This window comes from Ipomoea nil, unplaced genomic scaffold (assembly GCF_001879475.1).
Source record: "Ipomoea nil cultivar Tokyo-kokei standard unplaced genomic scaffold, Asagao_1.1 scaffold0642, whole genome shotgun sequence".
Lineage (NCBI taxonomy): Eukaryota > Viridiplantae > Streptophyta > Magnoliopsida > Solanales > Convolvulaceae > Ipomoea > Ipomoea nil.
The window spans coordinates 2,513,602-2,534,792 of NW_017617070.1; the positions used below are offsets into that span (position 1 = coordinate 2,513,602).

The 21,191-nt window shown below is 34.3% G+C and overlaps 1 protein-coding gene across 1 annotated transcript; it reads left to right on the forward strand.

Moving 5' to 3' along the window:
* Positions 1-397: 397 nt before the first annotated feature.
* LOC109174429 (alcohol dehydrogenase-like 5) lies at positions 398-12,522 on the forward strand. Its single transcript, XM_019323666.1, has 5 exons — positions 398-417; positions 1,677-1,899; positions 3,482-3,625; positions 4,379-4,461; positions 12,454-12,522. The coding sequence occupies exons 1-5, from the start codon at positions 398-400 to the stop codon at positions 12,467-12,469; spliced, it is 486 nt and encodes a 161-aa protein (XP_019179211.1). The 3' UTR covers positions 12,470-12,522.
* The last annotated feature ends 8,669 nt before the right edge of the window (positions 12,523-21,191 follow it).

Below are 21,191 nucleotides of genomic sequence, written 5' to 3' on the forward strand. Positions count from 1 at the left end.
TGTTCGCGATTTTGAACCATAGCTAAATTTAACAATAAATGTATTTTATTTTTTTTCAGTTCAGAACATGAACCGGCCGTTCCGATTCACGATTTTAATAAACTCTAAATATCAGATTTCAATTCTAAATTATAATTGAAATAATTCGGTTTGGCTGCTATAGTGTCTGTTCGATTTGAACCAAATCGTGATCATAATTTATTGGAGAAGAAAAATAAATAAAATATTTATTTTAAGGATAAATATGTCCATTTAATATTTCAGGGAGGAAAACAATCACTTGAATAATTTAGAGAAAAAAAAATGTTATAAGTATAAAATTCAGAGGGAAAAAGTATTTTTCCTTTTAAATTTTTTTGTCAATTTCTTTTTCTCCAGCCTTTGTTCCCTCGCATTCATGGACATTGAAGGAGTTGGGTATGTAAACCTCTCTCTTTAATTTATCAAGTTGAATTAGTACTAAATTTGTACTTCTATTCTAGTCTAGTTAAATACGGAGTAATTGTGCAAAGTATTAACTTTTTGGTATAAAAGTTTTACTTTAATAGTATAAAAAAAAATAGATAGAAAAAGTATTACTGGTAATTATTTATTTTTAATTTGTTGATGCGGAGTTAATTCATTACTATTACAGGGTGTGCATTGGGTAAATTTAACCTTGCAATTTTAGTCGATAAAAGATTACAGGATGTAAATCAGCTTAGGTTGTTTGCCTATAAATAACCTACTGGAAATAAGAAGGTTAGGCTGTGTTTGGAAACTCGGAAAATGACTTCTGGAAGTCATTTTTCGAGTTTTTGATGTTTGGCTACACCTGGAAAATCCAGTCAACGGAATCAATTTTCCGTTGACTGGGGAAAATGAGCCCAATTTGGCGGAAAATGACTTCCGCCAAATTTGGGCGGAAGTCGTTTTCCGCCTTTCTCTTTCAATTTTTTTTTTTTTTTTTTTTTTTTTTTTAAATCTGGCGGAACTGGGTTCCGTCAGAAACCATAGCTATGGTTTCTGGCGGAACCGGGTTCCGCCGGAAATCAATTTTTTTTTTTTTTTTTTTTTTTAAGATTTAAAATGAATTTTTAATTTAAAATAAAATAATTAAAATATTTAATAATATCATTCTACTCATTTTCCAGAAAATGTACCAAACACACCAAAACAGTTTTTCAAATGTAACCAAACACTGGAAACGGAAAATGTTTTCCGGAAAATGACTCATTTTCCAGAAATCATTTTCCAGAAGTCATTTTCCTGCTTTCCAAACGGACCCTTAATTGGAATTCAAATTCCTGATCTTGTGATTATAAGTTTGTATTCCTAGTCATCTTGGTTGGGATTATGCTTATAATTGGTAATTATTTTTTGTATGACGTGAAGTATGTGAATGCAAAGAATAATATAATATGTACTTAATTTCATTCGGAGTCCAAGTTAACTATCAATAATCCTTCAACTATTAAATTATAATATACCCTTGTTCCTCTTGGAGGACCGGGACTGGTTACATTTTGAAAATTAAAGGACCATGAGTAATTAACTTGGAGTAATAAATGATAATGATTTAATTATTTAAAAGTTAAAAAATCACATGTGATCAATTTCAAAATTACTAAATGTGATAAAACTATTATACTCGGAGAATCCCATATGACATTAACTCATATATAATATGGGTGCAGAATCATAGAAAGCATAGGTGAAGAGGTGAGAAGCCTTAAAGAAGGAGATGCAGTGATGTCCCATTTCATAGGAGAATGCCCAAACTGCATTTCTGAGAAGTCAAATTTATGCTTCAAATACCCACTCAGCTTCACCACTGGCTATGGCGCGGCTCTGAAATTGGCCGACATTGACCATAACTCAACTGTTGCTGTGCTGGGTCTCGGCGGTGTTGGACTTGGCGTAAGTCATTTATTACTCTTTCCGTTTCATTTTGAGTATGTCTAGCAGAGCTTATAACTTATTTTAGATAATGTTCCTAAAATAAGCTTGTATCTTAAAATAAGAGATTATTTAAAAAAGATAGCGTTTCAAAATAAGCGAGTAGCTACATTTTTTTTTTTCAATTTTTGTCATTATTATTTTAAAGAAATGACATCTTTTATGTTTTTCAATTAACACAATTTTCTCTTCTCTTTTATTCGTAACTTTCACCACAATTATTATTATGAGATGAAGGAGATTCGCAACAATATTGCTACTTCATTATGGGATGCTAGATCATAATTATGCTAGTAGTTTTATTTCAAATTGTTACTTTTTTAAGACAAAATGTTAAATTTTAATATGTAAACAAACTAATTTAAATTTTATTGAAGATATCCTTTTTGTCTCTTTACATTTATCATCTTATCAAAAAACTAATTTTACCAAATACTTTCAGGCATAACAGTCTCAGTTTTCAGCTTTCAGCTACCTTTTCAGCAATGTTTGCCAAACATAGCCTTTATATGTCCTATTTAATATTCATTGGTTAAATTAATATATTTTAAAGGAAGATTACACTTTTTGTCTCTAAGTTATATGATAATTATAGAATTCGTCCCTAATTGTTACTCATGCTCACTTTTCATCCTTAAATTATCATTGGCGTTGCACTTTTCGTCTCTTTACTAACAAAATATTATGGACAAAAATGAACACCAAAAATTAATAAAAGGATGAAAAGTGTAACACCAATAATAGCTTAAGGGTAAAAAGTGAGCACAACCAATACTTGATGAACTTTATTACGCTATAACTTAGGGATGAAAAGTGCAATTTTTCTCAATTTCTATTAGTTTTTAATTATTTTTAAATTTAAATTTCTGTTGTTATAATACTTTTAATGTAATATCTAAGTATATAAATTATATATACGAATACCTAGCTGAAAAGCTAGTAGCTAATAAACTAACAAATTGAAATTAAAGTGTGATAAAATTAATTTTTGAATTAGCTGATAAGTATAAAAACACAAAAAAAGAATAAACTGAGATATTAGGATTTTGATTAATAAAGGGTAGATGGTGTCATTTTTAAAAATTAATAGAGAAAAGAAAAATAAAACAAAAGTCAATAGCTCATTTTGAAACACTACTTGATAACGTTTTGAAATAAGCTATTATTTTAAACTCCTCATATTTTACCAAACAGAGTTTATAGTTATGTGTAGCTTAAAATAAGTTGTGGGCTCTGTTTGTTAACATAATTAGCTTATCAGTCAATTTTGGCTTATTTGACTACTATTAGTTGTTTGACTTGGGTAAACATTCAATATAGGTTTTTGTAATAGCTTATTACTCTAAAATGCTAAAATTAAAAAAACTACTCAATACAACTTTTTGAGAAAGTCATTTTATAGAGTACCAAATATCTTTAATTTCTACAATCAGTTAATGCTATCAACTAGTTAAATCTACTAACCTCATCAGCTAATAGCTATTTACCAAATGGAGCGAGCTTTTATACTTTTTTACGAAATTAAAAGTAAAGAAATTTGCAGGTGGTAGAGGGAGCAAGAGAACGAGGAGCGGCGAAAATAATTGGAATTAACATTCACGATAAGAAAGAAGAAAAGGGAAAGATTTTTGGTGTGACAGATTTCATAAATGCAAAGAATTCTGAAGATAAAAGCATTTCAAAAATGGTAGCTCAACTGGTCATAGAGGTGAAACTTTGAAAGAATGGGAGCAACCTCTCAAAGTGAGGGGGACTCTTTGTGCGCAGTGAGCACCGGTCTAGCCTCTATAATTAATGTTCAGTTGAGTCACCATGATTTACAACTTCTCACCGTTCTGTCGGGCCGGGGTGTGGGGGGCCCTTAGGGTTGAGGTTCAGCCTTTGGAAGAAAAGGGTGAAAGAAGCTACGGGAGGATTGGGCGTTAATTACTTGGCCCTTAGGGTTGAGGTTCAGCCTTTGGAAGAAAAGGGTGAAAGAAGCTACGGGAGGAAAGAAAAGGGTGAAAGAAGCTACGGGAGGATTGGGCGTTAATTACTTGGCCCTTAGGGTTGAGGTTCAGCCTTTGGAAGAAAAGGGTGAAAGAAGCTACGGGAGGATTGGGCGTTAATTACTTGGCCCTTAGGGTTGAGGTTCAGCCTTTGGAAGAAAAGGGTGAAAGAAGCTACGGGAGGAAAGAAAAGGGTGAAAGAAGCTACGGGAGGATTGGGCGTTAATTACTTGGCCCTTAGGGTTGAGGTTCAGCCTTTGGAAGAAAAGGGTGAAAGAAGCTACGGGAGGAAAGAAAAGGGTGAAAGAAGCTACGGGAGGATTGGGCGTTAATTACTTGGCCCTTAGGGTTGAGGTTCAGCCTTTGGAAGAAAAGGGTGAAAGAAGCTACGGGAGGATTGGGCGTTAATTACTTGGCCCTTAGGGTTGAGGTTCAGCCTTTGGAAGAAAAGGGTGAAAGAAGCTACGGGAGGATTGGGCGTTAATTACTTTTTTGAATGCACCGACGTCCCCGACTTGATGATCAACCAAGAAAGGTAATGTTAATTAATTTCCTTATCTTTTTCAATTCAAAAGAATAAACAAATTTAATTTAGAAATAAGTGTGAAATAGGCTAGACACATCAATATTATTATTAAATTAATCTTTCACATAACAAATCATATATAATCATTAATTAAAGAACAATTATCAAAATAGGCAAATATATAGAATCCATAATTAATTAAGCACCAAAACCTTAATTACATATAACATGTACAAGATTCAAACTAAAATAAATATAAAGAAAGAAAATAATGAAATGATCCTATGTATGTATAGTTTAAACTCGTAATCGTACCCTCTGTCTTCTTATTATATTACAAAATAAAACTTAAACCTACTCCTAATTTACCAAGAAATAATTTCTTAGAGGCTATGTATTTTAATGATTTTTTAGATCTAGAAGGAGAAGGGATTGGGGGTTGCTAGGGTTAATTAGTTTTTACAAGTAGGAAATAAACATTTAATTAATTTCATAGGGAAAATTAAATTATTAAAATATAAAGAATGTAATTGTTTTAGTGCAAAAAATAATTAGGAAAACATAAGTTTAAACAATAAACTCATGCCAAAGTGGGTGCAAGATAGACTTTAGATAAATATCAATTTTTAGTATATTGTAAATTTATTTTTATTATACTAAATGTTACTTTTAATTAACTTGAACAGTTGAACATGTATGAAAAGAAAGTAAGAAACATGTATAAAAATATAATAAACATACTAAAAATCAATCTAAATTGTATTAAAACTAAACTTATATTAGGGTCTAAGTTGCAAGATGAATTTGGGGTCATCCATATAATTTGGCATATATATACATTATTGATTTTACGGCTACGAGGTAATTGGTCGACAGGCTAACACAACCGTAAAACAGTGCAAGAATGTAAGAAAATCACGGATCTAGTAATTTTACTAGAGTGAAAAATTAAACTCTTTAAAGTGTGATCCTATGGGATATTTATACATATAGTTGTGTGATTGAAGAAGGAAAGGAAAGAATTAACAAATTTGGATTTAGAAAATCTTTCTAAACTAATTCTGTATTTGTTTCTTTATGGGATCGATCCTTTCTTAATATTTAAAAATGAAATTCCTCCCAAAATTTGAAAAGGATCTCATGGTATTATTCCTCATAATGCACCGTGCGTCTTTTTTATAAATGAAAATTAACAGTGTTTATTTCTGTCGTTTCGCACCCTTTTGTAAAAAGTAACTCTGTTATTCAGTGTCATTTTGTATACACTGCAGTTTCAGTTGAACACAACTACAGTTTCATTTCGATATAACTATAGTTTCATTCGATATTTATAGACTCAAATATGTGAAAATGTTATTTAATTTTATTTTATATACACTATAGTTTTATTAAAACACAACTACATGATTATTTTGATATAATTACAGCTTCATTGTACAATATACACTCAAATATGTGAAATGTTATTCAGTTTCAGTTTATATACACTGCAGTTTCATTTCACTATAACTACAGTATCATTTTGATATAACTACAGTGTCGGTTTGGATATACTATAGTGTCAGTTGGTGTTTAATACACCAAACAAACGGATTCCGTTAACTCTAACGGCGGGCCGTTTCTTTACTTAAAGAAACGGCGCCGTATATGGGCCGCGGTGCATAATCGATTATGCACCACGGTCTATAATATAACAACTGGCTACTCCTTCATCGACTGCCAACCACCTTTTCCTGACCGCTTACCTGGTAGTCTCAACTGGATACCGTACTCGGGTATCCATCGTACGTACATCATTCATCATGAAAATTGCATAAGATAAAAGATCATATCTTTTACATGGAGAAAGAGTGAGTTAGCAATAGCCACTGCACTTTGGTATCATCCTTTTTTTTTTTTTTTTTTTTGAAAACCAACGATAAAAGCATTAATTCAAATCCAAGCAAAGAGTATTACAAATGATAGGAGGAGGGTTCAGATAAAATCTCCAAGGCTTTGCACAACCACGACTGAAAGCTATCAGCAATATAAAGAAGAGAATTAAAGTGAAGATATCTCCAGTAGGACTTGGCGAAGTCACAGTCCGCAAAGAGATGAAGAATAGTCTCGTTGCCACTGTTGCAGATGTTGCAGTTTGCAGTACAGATAACATTCCTCCGTCTCAAGTTGTCTTTGGTGGGTAGAGAAGAAATACACGCCTGCCATAAGAATGTCTTTGACTTTTGGAGGGATTTTGTAATTCCATAATCTGCTCCAATATTTGATATCCTCCGATTTCAACTCGCCACGAATGGACTTATAACAACTTTTGATCGAGAACTTCCCATTGTCTTCGGGACCCCATATAACCTTATTATGCACATGTTGGTTGGAAAGAGGTATCTTCATAATCAAATCGGCATCTCTGGCAGTAAATATATCTCGGATGATGACTCGTCCCAATCATGAGTAGCGGGATCAATGAGGTCTTCCACTTTTGAGTTATCCATAAAAGGGAAAGGGAAGGACTGAATTTTTGGGTTGTTATTGTCCGGCAGCCAATTGTCATCCCAGATACGAGTATGAGAACCATTGCCAATTCTCCATCTTGAGTGTTTACGAATTATGTCTTGTGTAGCCATCAAACTGCTCCAAATAAAAGATGGATTGGCGCCTAAATTAGCTTCAAGAAAAGAAGAGTTAGGATAGTAACGTGCTTTGTAAATTTTGGAGACCAAGGAGCTGAGTCGGGATCACTGGTTAGTCTCCATGCTTGTTTGCTAAGGAGAGCAAGATTAAAACCGTGAAGATCCCGGAAGCCAATTCCTCCCCATTTCTTAGGAATGCACAAAGACATCCAATTCATCCTTAAGCAAGACACTTTATATCATAGACTAATTCAAGGTCCACATAGCATTATAAATCTTAATTAGAACGAAACAATGGGATACAAAATTCATTCGTAAGGTACAGAATTCATAACACAAGATACAAAAATCATAACACAAGATACATACACATGTTATACATTTACTTATTTTTCAAATTTGATTTAGGTACATAATTTGTGTCAACGGCACAGGATTTCACAATACAAGACACAAAAATTCATAATATAAGACATAATTATTAATTTGTTTCAGGTACAGAATTTTATCACACACACACACACACACACACACACACACACACACACACACACACACACACACACACACACACACACATATATATATATATATATATATATATATATATATATATATATATATATATATATACGAACCTTGATCCCTTGTGCACAACGCCATTTAACCATGCATGCCAATTAAGTCATTGAATCGTCGTGATTGAATTGCTTAAGCAAGTAGGGCTGTGCAAAACCGAACAAATCCGAACAATCCGACCGACCCGAGATCCAAAACAAGGCATCCGAACCCGAGCCGAAACCGACAACACATATCCGATCCGCTAAGCGAAACGACGCCGGATAATGTGTATCGGATTAGGGCTATGCAAAACCGAACAAATCCGAACAATCCGGCCGACCCGAGATCCGTAACAAGGCATCCGAACTCGAGCCGAATCCAACAACACATATCCGATCCGCTAAGTGAAACGACGCCGGATAATGTGTATCTGATAGGGTAGGCAAAAATCGCATCCGACCCGCCCGAACTATCCGAAGTTTCCTAGGGTTTGCTAAGCTATGCTATGGTACGACGTCGTATAAGCCTATTATATATGTATGCATTTGCATATTGCGGTCATTTGCGCAGTCGTTCACCCCACTCTTTGAGACCCTAATTCTCTCAATCACTCATTCTCTCTGAATTCTCTCTACTCTGATTCTCTCTAAGTCTCTGTGACTCATACTCTCATAGTCTCAGTCTCTCAGAGTCCTCTCTTCTTCTCTAATCTCTATAGTCCGAGTCTCCGAGACTTTCACTCTCTCAGAGACAGTGACTCACTTACTCGGTGAGACCTGTGGGCTATCCGACTGTGTCTGATTCTCCGATGGCCGTTAGAGACTTAGAGTGGTGGAAGCCCTTCTCTCTGGTGATTACTGGTTAGAGACCCTTGTTCTCCGGGGAGTATTTGGGGAAAACAAGTAAATCTCTAACCCTAGTTTTTATATTTATGATTATTCACTGCATGTTGATCTATTTGGGTTATATGATGATATATTTTGGTGGAAGCCGTTTTAATCTCAAGCCCTAGTTTTATATTTGTGATTTATGTATTATATTGTGATCTATTTTGGTGAAAGTTGTTTTAAACCCAAACCCTAGTTTTATATTTGTGATTTATGTGATATATTATGATGTATTTTGGTGGAAGCTGTTTTAAACACAAACCCTAGTTTTATATTTATGATTTATGTGTTATATTCTGATATATTATGGTTGAATCTGTTTTAATCGCATAGGGGGTATGCAAATCCCACCCAACCTGCTATATATGTTATGATATGTTGATATATTCTGATTATCTGCTAGTTTGTGATAATGGTGGAACTGTGGAAGCAGTGTGATTTTGTGATGTCCCTGTAAAAGTTAAAGGTTTAACTATGAAATTATCAAGGTTGAAACTTGAAATTTCCATTTATTGGTGGAAGCCCTTAACTGAAATCCAGATAATGATGAACTGGATAGGTGTTCCTGAATCTGGATTTCTTTGTAATGTAAAAATATGATATGTTTATCAGATTATGGATGTATGACCCGTAAATGTTCTTAACTGTTTGTACAGATGTAAATATGAAGTCTTGATAGATGATGACACAAACAAGTGTCTGAATCTGAATTTCTTTCAATTGTTTGTATGCTTGATCTGTTAATCTGTTATTCTGTTTGACAAACAATTGTTTGAAATCTGAATGTTGTTGATGCCCGTCTTTTTAGATGGAGAGCATTAGTCAACCTAGTTCTGGACCACAACCTTCAACTCAGGAGGGACAACCCCAAGGCACTGAGATACCTCAGCAGCCTCAGGTGACTCCTGTTGTTCCACAGAAAAAGAGAAAAAAGGTTGAGTCCAGATCCAGGGTGTGGGAGCACTTTGAAAAGATACACGATAAAGAGAAAAATCTGATTGAGGGGAGGTGCCTATATTGTTCAAGGGTATATTGTTGTCAGCCAAAAAAACATGGCACTTCATCTTTAAGAAATCATATGGTGGTCTGTATTAAAAATCCTCACTCGAAGGATACAAGGCAGTCACTTCTGACTTTCAATGATGTCTCATCCTCTGCACCAGAGGGTTCTGAAGGGGTAATGGGGGAATTAGGCACATGGGTGTTTAATCAAGAAGCCATTAGGAGGGCTTTATGTGAGATTGTTATAATAGATGAGTTGCCCTTTAGGTTTGTTGATGGGATAGGGTTTAGGAGATTTATTCTAGTTGCCTGCCCTAGGTTCCAAATCCCTTCAAGGTGGACAGTTTCAATGGATATTTTCCAAAGATACCTAGATGAGAGATCAGTCCTTAAACAAAATTTTAAGGGTTGCTCCCAAAGAGTCAGCTTAACCACTAACACATGGACCTCTGTACAGAGGATAAACTACATGTGTATTACTGCACATTTCATTGATGATCAGTCGAAGCTCAACAAAAAGATCATAGCCTTTGTCCCTGTTTCATCTCATAGGAGAGAGTATATAGCCAAGGCCTTGGAGACTTGTCTGGTTGAGTGGGGTATTAAGAATGTCTTTACTGTTACAGTTGACAGTGCCTCTTCCAATGATACTGCCATGGGGTTTTTTTAAGAGTAAGTTGATGTCTTGGGGTACCACTTTTATGGATTGGTTTGATGTGAAAAGCTTGGTAACTCTGCTGAAAACTTTCTATGACATGTGAGAATTTCTGGTTCTCTTTATGTGAGATCTAACACTTTCTTTAGTGAGATCTCTGATCTTAGTTGCATCTTAGATGTCAGATGACATGACTGGTGGATCTGGAAATGAAAAGGTAAATTCCAATCTTGTTAATTTTTAACAAATATGTCTGTGTTTGTTTATTAATATGTTAACTAATTAATTCTTTGCTTTGTTACAGGAAATGGGCACCCAAATGAAAAATAAGTTTCTGAAATATTGGGGGGACCCTGAAAAAATGAACTGTGTGATCTTCTTTGGCACTATTCTGGACCCTAGAGATAAAGTTGAGTACATGCCTGCCCAGTTAAATCAACTTTATGGTGATGATAAAGTCAAAGCCTGTTTTGAGAAGATCCAATCTGCACTTCTTGAACTGTACAATGATTATGCAGCCACTTACTCTGTGGATGTAAACACTGAACCAGCTGTTGTTGCCCAACCTTCTCAACCAGTGACTGTGCAGCCTAGTGCAACAACTGTTGGTAGGCCACAACGTAAGTTGAAAAGTCAATTGAAAAGGCAAAGGATGGAGAGTGGTGGAAGCCTTAAACAGACTGACCTGCAAATATATTTGAGTGAGGTTATTGTGGAAGATAAGGTTGATTTTGATATCTTAAAATGGTGGAAGGTAAACTCTGATAGACTGCCCATTCTCTCTAAAATGGCAAGGGATATTCTTGCAGTTCCAATATCCATTGTGGCTTCTGAAAGTGTTTTTTCAACAAGTGGTAGAGTGTTGGATCCATTTAGGAGTTCCTTAACTCCAAAGATCGTGGAAGCTTTAATTTGTACACAGGATTGGTTGAGATTACCAAATCAACCAATACAAATTGAAGAAAATATTGATGATTGTGAAAGGCTTGAAATAGGTAATTAAGTACTTAAATACTTTGATTATTTAAAACTTTATTGATGATACTTAATATGTGTTTTTTACTTGCAGAGTTGCCTACTGGAGTTAGGAGTGCTGGAACTTCCCTACCAACCATTGCAGTAATGTTCATTCATTCTGCTCTCAGTTTTATATTTAGCTGTTATCCTGTTCTCTTAGAAGATTAGATTATCATTCTGTTATGACTTATGAGTTATGGCTTATTGGCTTATGAATTCGATTATCTAAGTGCATTTTAGTGCCTTGGCCCCTTCCACAGTTCCACTTGATTGAACATCAGGTTACAGCTTTACAGCCTACAGGTATAACAATACCAAATCAGTTTATGCAGTAGCACTTTGCCTTGATTCATTTATGAATCCTGTTTGCAGTTGCATGTTTTGCTAATCTGATACGGTAATCTGGTATTATGATTCTACCTTACTCTTTTACCTATTAATTTTCTTTGGGCTATGATGATGCTTCCACCTTTGTCTGAATCAAAGGACTTTGGGATGGTATGTTGCTCAAGTTTTGAATTTTGTTCTAAAACTTTAGAAGCAATTTCTCTCAATATTAATGATTTGAAAAAACAGCAATCTGAGCCTAATTTGGATTTGTCAGCAAAAAATGTTAAAGTGTATTTTCAATTTTTTTTTTATGTTATTTAAGTTTGCACCTTAAGCAGGAGGATGAGGAATGCTGAGTTGATGGATTCCTGACTGCCTGACTTGCTGTTGCTGCATTTAGTTTTTGGATGATGCCTTAATAGCTGATTTTTTGAGAATTTGAATGTTTAAATCTGTATATCAATTTTTGTAGTATGTTCATGCAATCAGTTGTAACTGTTAAGTTGTAAAGTTTATATAACTTGTTACCTGTTAGGGCTAACTTTTATGTTGTGATTTTGAAGTTGTAAGTTGTTAACTACTACTAGTTACTAGTTACTACTTAGAAGTTAACAAGTTACAACTTACCTTAAACTAGTTTTTGCTGTTTTACTTATTCAGTACGTAATTAGTTAATTTGTAGTTTTTTATAAATTTTTTATTCAAATCCGATGTATTCCGAAATCCGAAATGAACCGTCCGAAATCCGACTTTGACATATTCGACATGTTTAACCCTAAAAAACAAAGGAAAAAGGGGATTAATATGTGTAATCCGAAAATCGAACGGATGACTAGTACCGAAATCCGATCTGTCCGAACCCGTTCGACGCACAACCCTATAGCAAGTGGTTACCAATATTAATATAATTGAAAATTTGTAGGGATTTGGGACAGTGATTCTGCTTGGAGCAGGACTACAAATTGATTGGCAAATGAATTACGTTCCCTTACCAGGACTATGTGGTCCAATGGTACCTGGGTTGGACTTCCATTTGGAAGGTTGTGAGTTCGAGCCTCTATGGAGGTGTTATTAGCTCTTTGTGTTTCAGTAGGTTGAGAAAGTATATGAACAGATACTACAATGTAATAAAACTAGTAGCATTCAAAAAAAAAGAATTACGTTCCCTTAATGATGGGTCGAACTTTGAAGGGCTCAATCTACGGAGGCGTCAGGATTCGATCCGACGTTCCTTCAATCATAAATAAATGCATAAATAAGGTATGCTTTTTCCATAAATCAGCCCACCTGTTTTTTTTTTTAATTATTAATTTTTGTCATATGAAGAAGATCTATTCATGTTCAAAAATCAGAAATATAATTGCAGTTAGTGTTTAATTTGTTTGATCCTACTATTTCCATAAAAAGTTTTCTAATTTATAAAAAAATTAAATTTTTTGCAGGAAATTAAATTAGATGAATTGAGTAGTCAAAAATTTTCACTGCATGAAGCGAACAAAGCATTAGAGTACTTAAAAAATTCAGATTGTGTCAAGGTTTTAATCAAGTTCTAGGGTGGATTTTGAATTCTCAGCTCATGTGCTTTCAACCTCTCCACTCATTATGTTATGGGTACTTAAAATAAAGTTTCAGGACATGATTATCACGGACTTAAATAACATATTTGAGTTGTGGAGAATGAAAATATGTAATGCAATTATGTATCAAAATTGTACCAAACACAATATAATACCATAAATAAAGCATTAAAATAAGTATATAGTTGGAATTTGATAACACAGTTAGAGAACCCCCCTCTAATGGAAAATTATGTTGTGCATCCGTATGCACCATGCATGGTGCATACGGATATAAAAACGACGTTATTTTGCATCAAAACACGCGTCCTACTTAAAAAAGAAAATCAGTTTCGATTTCTAGCAACAACATTATGTTATTCATTTTTTAGTTCATTCATTCTGGATTTTTAGTTATGAAATTCTGGATGTATAGTTATGCAATTCTAGATGTGTAGTTATGAAGTTATGGATGTGTAATTATGCAATTCTGGATTTATAGTTATGAAATTATGGATGTGTAGTTATGCAATTCTGAATGTATAGTTATGATCGAAGTTATAGATGTATAGTTATGCAATTTTGAATTTATAGTTATGAAATTATGGATATGTAGTTATGTAATTCTGGATGTATACTTATGAAATTATGGATGTGTAGTTATGCAATTCTGATTTTTTTTTTTTTAAAGTTAGACGTCAAAACGACGGCGTTTTTGCTTCCGAATGCACCATGCATGTGCATACGGATGCACAACATAACGATTGCCCTCTAATCTGCGAGGCCACGCTCAAAAACTTTTTCATTTAAGATCAACTCACGATTTTTACAATTACAAGGTTCAGTAAATTACAAAACTATGTCTATCACCTATTTAAACATTAACCTTATAAAGCAACTCTTTAACCAACCTGAATTTCAACACAGCTTATATTGATATAAAGTGGTGCAGTTACTCCATATAGTACTCTAGTCTGTCCCTATTTAAAGTTTCTTCACGGCACCTTCAATTAATTTGTCTGATTTATCTCCTTGAAACTTGATTTTAAAAAATCTCCATGAAACTCCAATTTATTTTTATTACATAGTTTCCTATTTATAGTGTTTTAGACACCATAAAATTAGGAAAATTAATCCCATGATCTAACTGCCCTTTCAGGTAAGAATATTGGAGATAAATTCTCAACCACTTGTTTATTTGTTGAGATAATCAAGGAATTTGTTACCAGCTCATCTTGGACTTTATCTTCAATCCAAAAATTGGTCTCCATGAATTACAACCATCACTTTCTTCATCTCACATAATTAGGCTGCTTCAATATCAAATGGACCAACAGGACTACAATATGCAAATAAAAACACTAACATATGCCAATAAAAACAAAATTAATATTTTCATATTAATTATGTACTAACAGAAAAAAATATTATTTTAAGTTGGTAGAAATTTTATTACGAGTTAATCAAGAATGTTGGTTATTTGACCATTTATTTAGAAGAGTTTATCTTCAAAGCGAACGACACAAATGCAAATGCACCACAATCTGCGCTCAAATGCGCCTAAAAATCATGCATGCAAGGATGTATCATTGTACGCTAGTAGTGCAACGACACTATACATGCAGTGCAAACTGAGAAATGTTCACAATCCCAAGCCCCCCCACCCTCCACTACGACGCAACCCCTTCCCTCTAAGAGTGTGTTTGGAAACCAAGAAATGATTTATGGAAAATGTTTTTTTGGAAAATCAGTCATTTTCTAGAAAATAGTTTTATTTTCAGTATTTTGTTGCATTCTGAAAAACTGTCTTGGTATCTTTGGTTCATTTTTTGAAAAATGAGTAGAATTTTATAATTAAACATTTTAATTATTTTATTTAGAATATTAAATTTATAATAATATTAAAATAGTGTTATTTATTAAAAATTATATATATAAAAAAAACCTCTTGTTTTAGGCGCAAACTATACCTATGATTTCTGCCGGAACCAAGCTCGTCGGTGTTGAGATTGGTCTATGGAAAATGACTTCAGCCAAATTTTGGCAGAAGTCATTTTCTTCCAATACAACTATTTTTTTTTTAATGCTACTGACTCTATTACATTGTAGTATGTGTTCAAACATACTTTCTTAACCTAATGAAGCACACAAAGTCAACAACGCCTTCACTGACAATCATATTTTTTTAAGTCAACAAAATATAATTTTCCTTGACTTCATTTTTCAGACACATCCTGTGAGACCCCAAAATTTATTTTACCTAAACTCCTATTATATTTCAAATATTTTAAAACCAAAATTTCTATTTTCTACTCCTACAACGATTTTTCTACTCGAATCCCAATTCCCAATTTAATATTTTAAATCCTCTATTCTAAAGTTTTAATATAAATTAGAACAAATTGCACTTTTGGTCCTGTGAGTATTAGGGTACTGACAATTTGAGTACGTGACTTTCAAAACTCCCAATTTAAACCTTTAACTATGCAATTATTGGCAGATTTGGTCCTCCGGGCCAAATTGCCGGCCAAATGTTACCGGAAAAATGTAAAGATTTTTAAATTGTTTATTTATGGGGGTAAAATAGTCATTTCGGTATTCTTCTTCCTTCTCCTCCCTTCTTCTTCGCCCTTCTTCTTCTTCCTTTGCAGCAATGGCCGAAAATTGCCACCTCCAAGCATCCATTAATTTATTTGCAATGACGGAAATAATTTGGATTATACAAGATTAATTAATTAATTAGTATCATTCTTTGTTCAGCTACTAGAAAATTAGGAAATAATTTGGTAAATCAGAAGCTCTGTTCGAACCCATTTCATGGTTGAGTTTCGCGGATTCTTGCGAAGGCATCAAGATTGTCAACCTGGTTCATGGTTGAGTTTCGCGGGCTTGTTCAGTTCATCTTCTTCCCAATGCAAGCCCCAGTTCGGAGTCTCAGCCTCGCGTTCTTACTGAGCCGTCCATGGTCTAAAGAACCCAGCTTTCGATCATTCTCATCTTCTTCTTCATCAAATTACTCAAACCAATCTCGCGATGGCCTCCCTCGCTTCTACTCCGAAATCCTCCCTTCTTCAGAGGTATCTCCATTTTGCTCAATCTCCCTCTTTTTATCCTCTCCCAAGTCCCAATATACTATTCATTCGTTGAATTTCTTCTTTTTGGCTCAAACCCACTTCGTATTTTACTGTTTTCGTTTATCTTTTATTAAATCATTTTCGCATTTCATTTATTGTTCAGTGTATGTCTGCTCCCAGTGCAAAGATGAAGAAGAAGAAGAACGAAGAAGAAGGGGTGAATGAAGAAGTGAGTGAAATGACTATTTTGCCCCCATAAATAAACAATTTAAAAATCTTTACATTTTTCCGGCAACATTTGGCCGGCAATTTAGCCCGGAGGACCAAATCTGCCAATAATTGCATAGTTAAAGGTTTAAATTGGGAGTTTTGAAAGTCACGTACTCAAATTGTCAGTACCCTAATACTCACAGGACCAAAAGTGCAATTTGTTCTATAAATTATTTATGCAATTAATTATGATTTTGGATACCCTACGTGAGGGATATATTTATTAGCCAAAAATCTTACTTAAAAAGTCAATCTAAGATGAACCTGTGAATCTAATTGAATTGTTTTCAACCCAAAAATGTTTTTAAAATGTACGTAGCCTATTTCTATAATTTTTATATTATATTTATTCCGAGCTTGATCCATCTTTTGACCCAAAATTATAACCTGAAATTTTAATTCGCGAAAAGACCCAATTACCCCTCCAAGCCGTGAAACACTCATAGACCTAGGATTTTATGCCTATTTAAAGGCCCATTTTTCCTGATGAGAGACTTGTTCCCCATTTGCCTCCCTCTTCATTTCACTGTTTCATTCATCCGAGGAAGAAAAACACAAGGAAGAACACCAAGTGTGAGAACATCTTCTCCAGCCTAGCTCAATCTTTAGCTTCTCATCTTTCCCTTTCCATCTCCTTCATCTTTCTTATGTTTGTATGAGTGATTATTGTGCATGTGTATGATAAATATGTGTTGTATGATTTTTGTTGGGATATTAGGAGGTGAAGGAGGAAGTAGCCTTGGTTGAAGAAGAGGGGGAACACAAGCTAGAGAAGCTAAGAGCTCAAGGTATAACCCATGGAAACCCAAAACTCTAATTTTTATCCTAAGTGATGTTATTATGTGTTTTGTGTGATATTTGGTAGATGTTGTGTTGTGAGTGATGAATGTGGCGTATTGATGTTATGTTGATGTATTATTTGTGGTATTATACCTTTGGTATGAATTTGAAGTTCTTAGTTGTGGTTTGGTTGCTCTGTTGTTGCTATCGGAGAAGAACAGGGGATGATGGGCTCCCTCATCCTCCTCAGTTGTACTGGCGGGACTTGTCGCATACCCTCCAGGAGGGTATGCGGCGAAGCCTGCCAGTTCGTGGCAGGGAGTGAAGGGCAGGGCCTTGTGCCCTGCCAGTCACGCCCAATACTACGCAGGGCTTGCGGCGGGGCTTGCAAGCCCTGCCTGCCTGGTCCTACGTGGTATAGGGCCTGGGTGAAATACCCTTTGCCCTTGGGGAGGGTATGCGGCGAAGCCTGCCAGTTCGTGGCAGGGAGTGAAGGGTAGGGCCTTGTGCCCTGCCAGTCACGCCCAATACTACGCAGGGCTTGCGGCGGGGCTTGCAAGCCCTGCCTGCCTGGTCCTACGTGGTATAGGGCCTGGGTGAAATACCCTTTGCCCTTGGGGTCTGGCTACAATTCATTTTCGCAGGTTCGGGTTACTTGTACGGCTCGGGACTTGACATGTTTGGGCCAAAAATATTAAACATGATTGTTTGCAAACCATTTTCAAAAACAAAGCATGATCTATCATTTTTATCAAGTATGTTCAAGTATGATTATTAAATTGTGTTGAGTATGATTACATGAGTGTAAGTTATTATTTGATGAGTCCATTGATGGTATGTTATGGCTTAAAGATGTCTTATGAAAGTTTATGATCATGATTTAGGAATATTTCATACATTTAAAGTATGTGAGCATCCATTCATGGTATTAAGCCATTAATGATTTATTATTTCCCTATTTTCCAAACTTATAACTTTTATGCTGATAAATACCCATTATTTTGAAAACCTACTCTTATATAATTATTCCCATTTCAATATATATATATATATATATATATATATATATATATATATATATATATATATATATATATAGGGCCGGCCCAGAAGGGCGGGCAACATGGGCACCCGCCCAGGGCCCAATGTTGAAAGGGGGCCCCTAATTTGAATTTTTACTTTTTTGATAAAGTTAAGAGAAAAAAAAAATTCTTACATGACCAAAGATTTGAACTTACAACTTCAAAATTATTATTTAACATTAAATCCACTTAACCATTACAATCATTTAATATAATAATTCAATTAATAGATACTCCGTATATATTAGAGAATATTAAATTAATTTATTATTAAACTTCATATAGAGGCCCAAAGTTTGAATGAGCACTATTCCAGGATTAGTCCAATTAATTTTTTAAAAAATAAAGTTAAGAAAAATTATATGTCGATAAAATTCAAAGTTATCCTTGAATTATTTTCAATTTGGGATATACCCACATATATATACAAAATAGTACACCTCCACTAAGGTTCAAGCTCAATACTTCCTACATAAGAGAACAACTTGATACCATTGGACCACAAAATCCTTGGTTATATACATAAACATTTTAACTTTATATATTAAGGGCCCTTGTTTTTACTTTGTCCCGGACCTATAAAATGATAGGACCGGCCCTATATATATATATATATATATATATATATATATATAACATTGCATGCATATATGATTTCCCATCCTTTATCACATGCAACTTATATTTTCATCACCTATCCCTATCCCTATTTTCGAATACTATATCTATATCTTATTTTTAAAATAAGCATCGTGTTTGGAAAGTGTTTTAGAATGGCATGATATCCCTATTTATCCACTTGTGAGGAAAAGTATATTTTTTGAGGTCCCGTTGAAACTCATGTTCCTTCGGAATAAAAATGAATGATGAATGATTTGATGAATGTGGGTCCGGTCAAAAAATCCTGGACAATTAATGTATGAAGTAGCTTGGTCGAAAAATCTTAGACTACTAGGGCTTAGATACTACTCGTTGGGCTTGGAATCCCAATAGGGGGTGTGCACACTAAAGGTACATTCCTGATTCCAAAGATGTATATTTTGTGGGCGAGATGAGATTAGGCCGGCCGATTATTTCCGAGCCCGGATTAGGTTCATTCACGCATGGTGAAATTACTACCTCCCCACCATTATGATGATTCAGATGATATTCATGATACAGTTATGATCTATGAGAATGATTAAGTTACCTCCGGTATTATAATTACCTATTAAATGATTTATTTCTCGAGAGTGATTGTATCTATTCTTATGCAATTATCCCTTTTTAAACCTAAGCTTATGAAGCATGGATCCGTATACTATATTATCTCCTCACTTATGCATTCCCGTCCGGTTATCATTTTCCTTTTTCGCTCTCATCTTAATCTTAATGAGGCATGTTTATAAAGAGGATAGTTGCATTGGTGTAGCATGTGGGTGAGTTTATTTTATACTTGTCTACTTGTAGAATTAGTTGATGTTTGTGCATGTTATAAATGCATAAGTATGTGAATTGTATAATATATATATATATATATATATATATATATATATATATATATATATATGTATATCTATCTATATATATATATGTATATATATATATATACATACATATATATATATATATATATATATATATATATATATAAATACGTATATCTATATTGAGTAGAGGTGGCCACGGGCCAGTTCAAGGTCGAACCAACTCTGAATCGGTCCAAAAAAAAGTGGGTCTAGGTCTCACTGGGCCTGAGCCGGGCTTAGCTCGAACCGGAACTGCCTTGTTAAGGGCCGGTTCAGGTCCTTTTAAAAAAAAATTCGAGGCCCGGCACGGAATCGGCCCACGACCCAGGCCCGGGCAAACACAGCCATGGCAGCAAAGCATGCTAGCTTTGCTTCCATGGCTAAATGCCTAAAATTATTTTTTAAAAAATAGTAATTTTGATTGTGGCAGCTAGACTTATTACTTACTACTCATCCCTGCAACGTGCAATGACCAAATATATTTTGCTGTTGCATGTAGCCTCTGTCGGAGACTAGACTAGGCTTGGCCTCCGATAGAGGCTACTCCTGTTCTCGCCTCTCCGCCAGTGCAACGACTAAATTTTTTTGTTTTTCTTCTTTTTATTTATCATTTTACCCTATAAATACTCTTATCCAATTTATTTTTATCACACAAAAATTCTTAATCCGACACTTTCTTACTTCTACTCATAACAATTCTCCATAAATTAAAAGCAAACCCAATTTAAAAGTCATTTATAAAATTTTAATTTATCATCTAACATAATTTAGTGAGTAAAAATCAAATGAAATTTATAAACTATACTACATTTTATAATTTTTATAATTTATCAAATAATATTAAGTTTATATTAAGTTTTAATAGTACAAGACTACAAGTTCAAATGTATTTAACGTCATTTATAAATTTTAATTTAGTAGAAAATCATGTTAATTTAAATTTTGAAATTAATAACAAAAATATTAATTTTAGAAAAGTGTGTGACTGTGTTTAATGTGTATATATATACATTAATTATTATTAATATACTAAGAATTTGTAGTACCTTAATTGGAAAGAACTTAAATTGGTAATTAGGATTATAAGAGGTTAAGGATTTAAATCTCATTTCAAATAAAAATATATCAATTTATATAAAAATTTATATATTTTAAAAACATAAACAATATAATAAATTACGCGCCTAGTCCGGGATTGGCCCACAAGAAGTCCGAGACCGGCCCGAACTAGGCCTGGCACGGGACCGGCCCTGAATACTATGGGCTGGTCCCGAGCTGTGCTGGCAGAGGCCTGGGACCGGACCGGGCCCAGACTTTGGCCAGCTCTAATATTGCGTTATCCTCTTGATCCTACGTGTAAAGCTTTGCGTATAATTGTTAAAATTACTAT

What these genes read in the sequence shown, in the direction of transcription:
- LOC109174429 (XM_019323666.1), top strand. Translation starts at nt 398, where the DNA reads ATGGACATTGAAGGAGTTGG. An exon ending in ATGGACATTGAAGGAGTTGG is followed by an intron (nt 418 to 1,676) that starts GTATGTAAACCT and finishes ATATGGGTGCAG; the next exon opens with AATCATAGAAAGCATAGGTG. An exon ending in ATAAAAGCATTTCAAAAATG is followed by an intron (nt 3,626 to 4,378) that starts GTAGCTCAACTG and finishes TGGAAGAAAAGG; the next exon opens with GTGAAAGAAGCTACGGGAGG.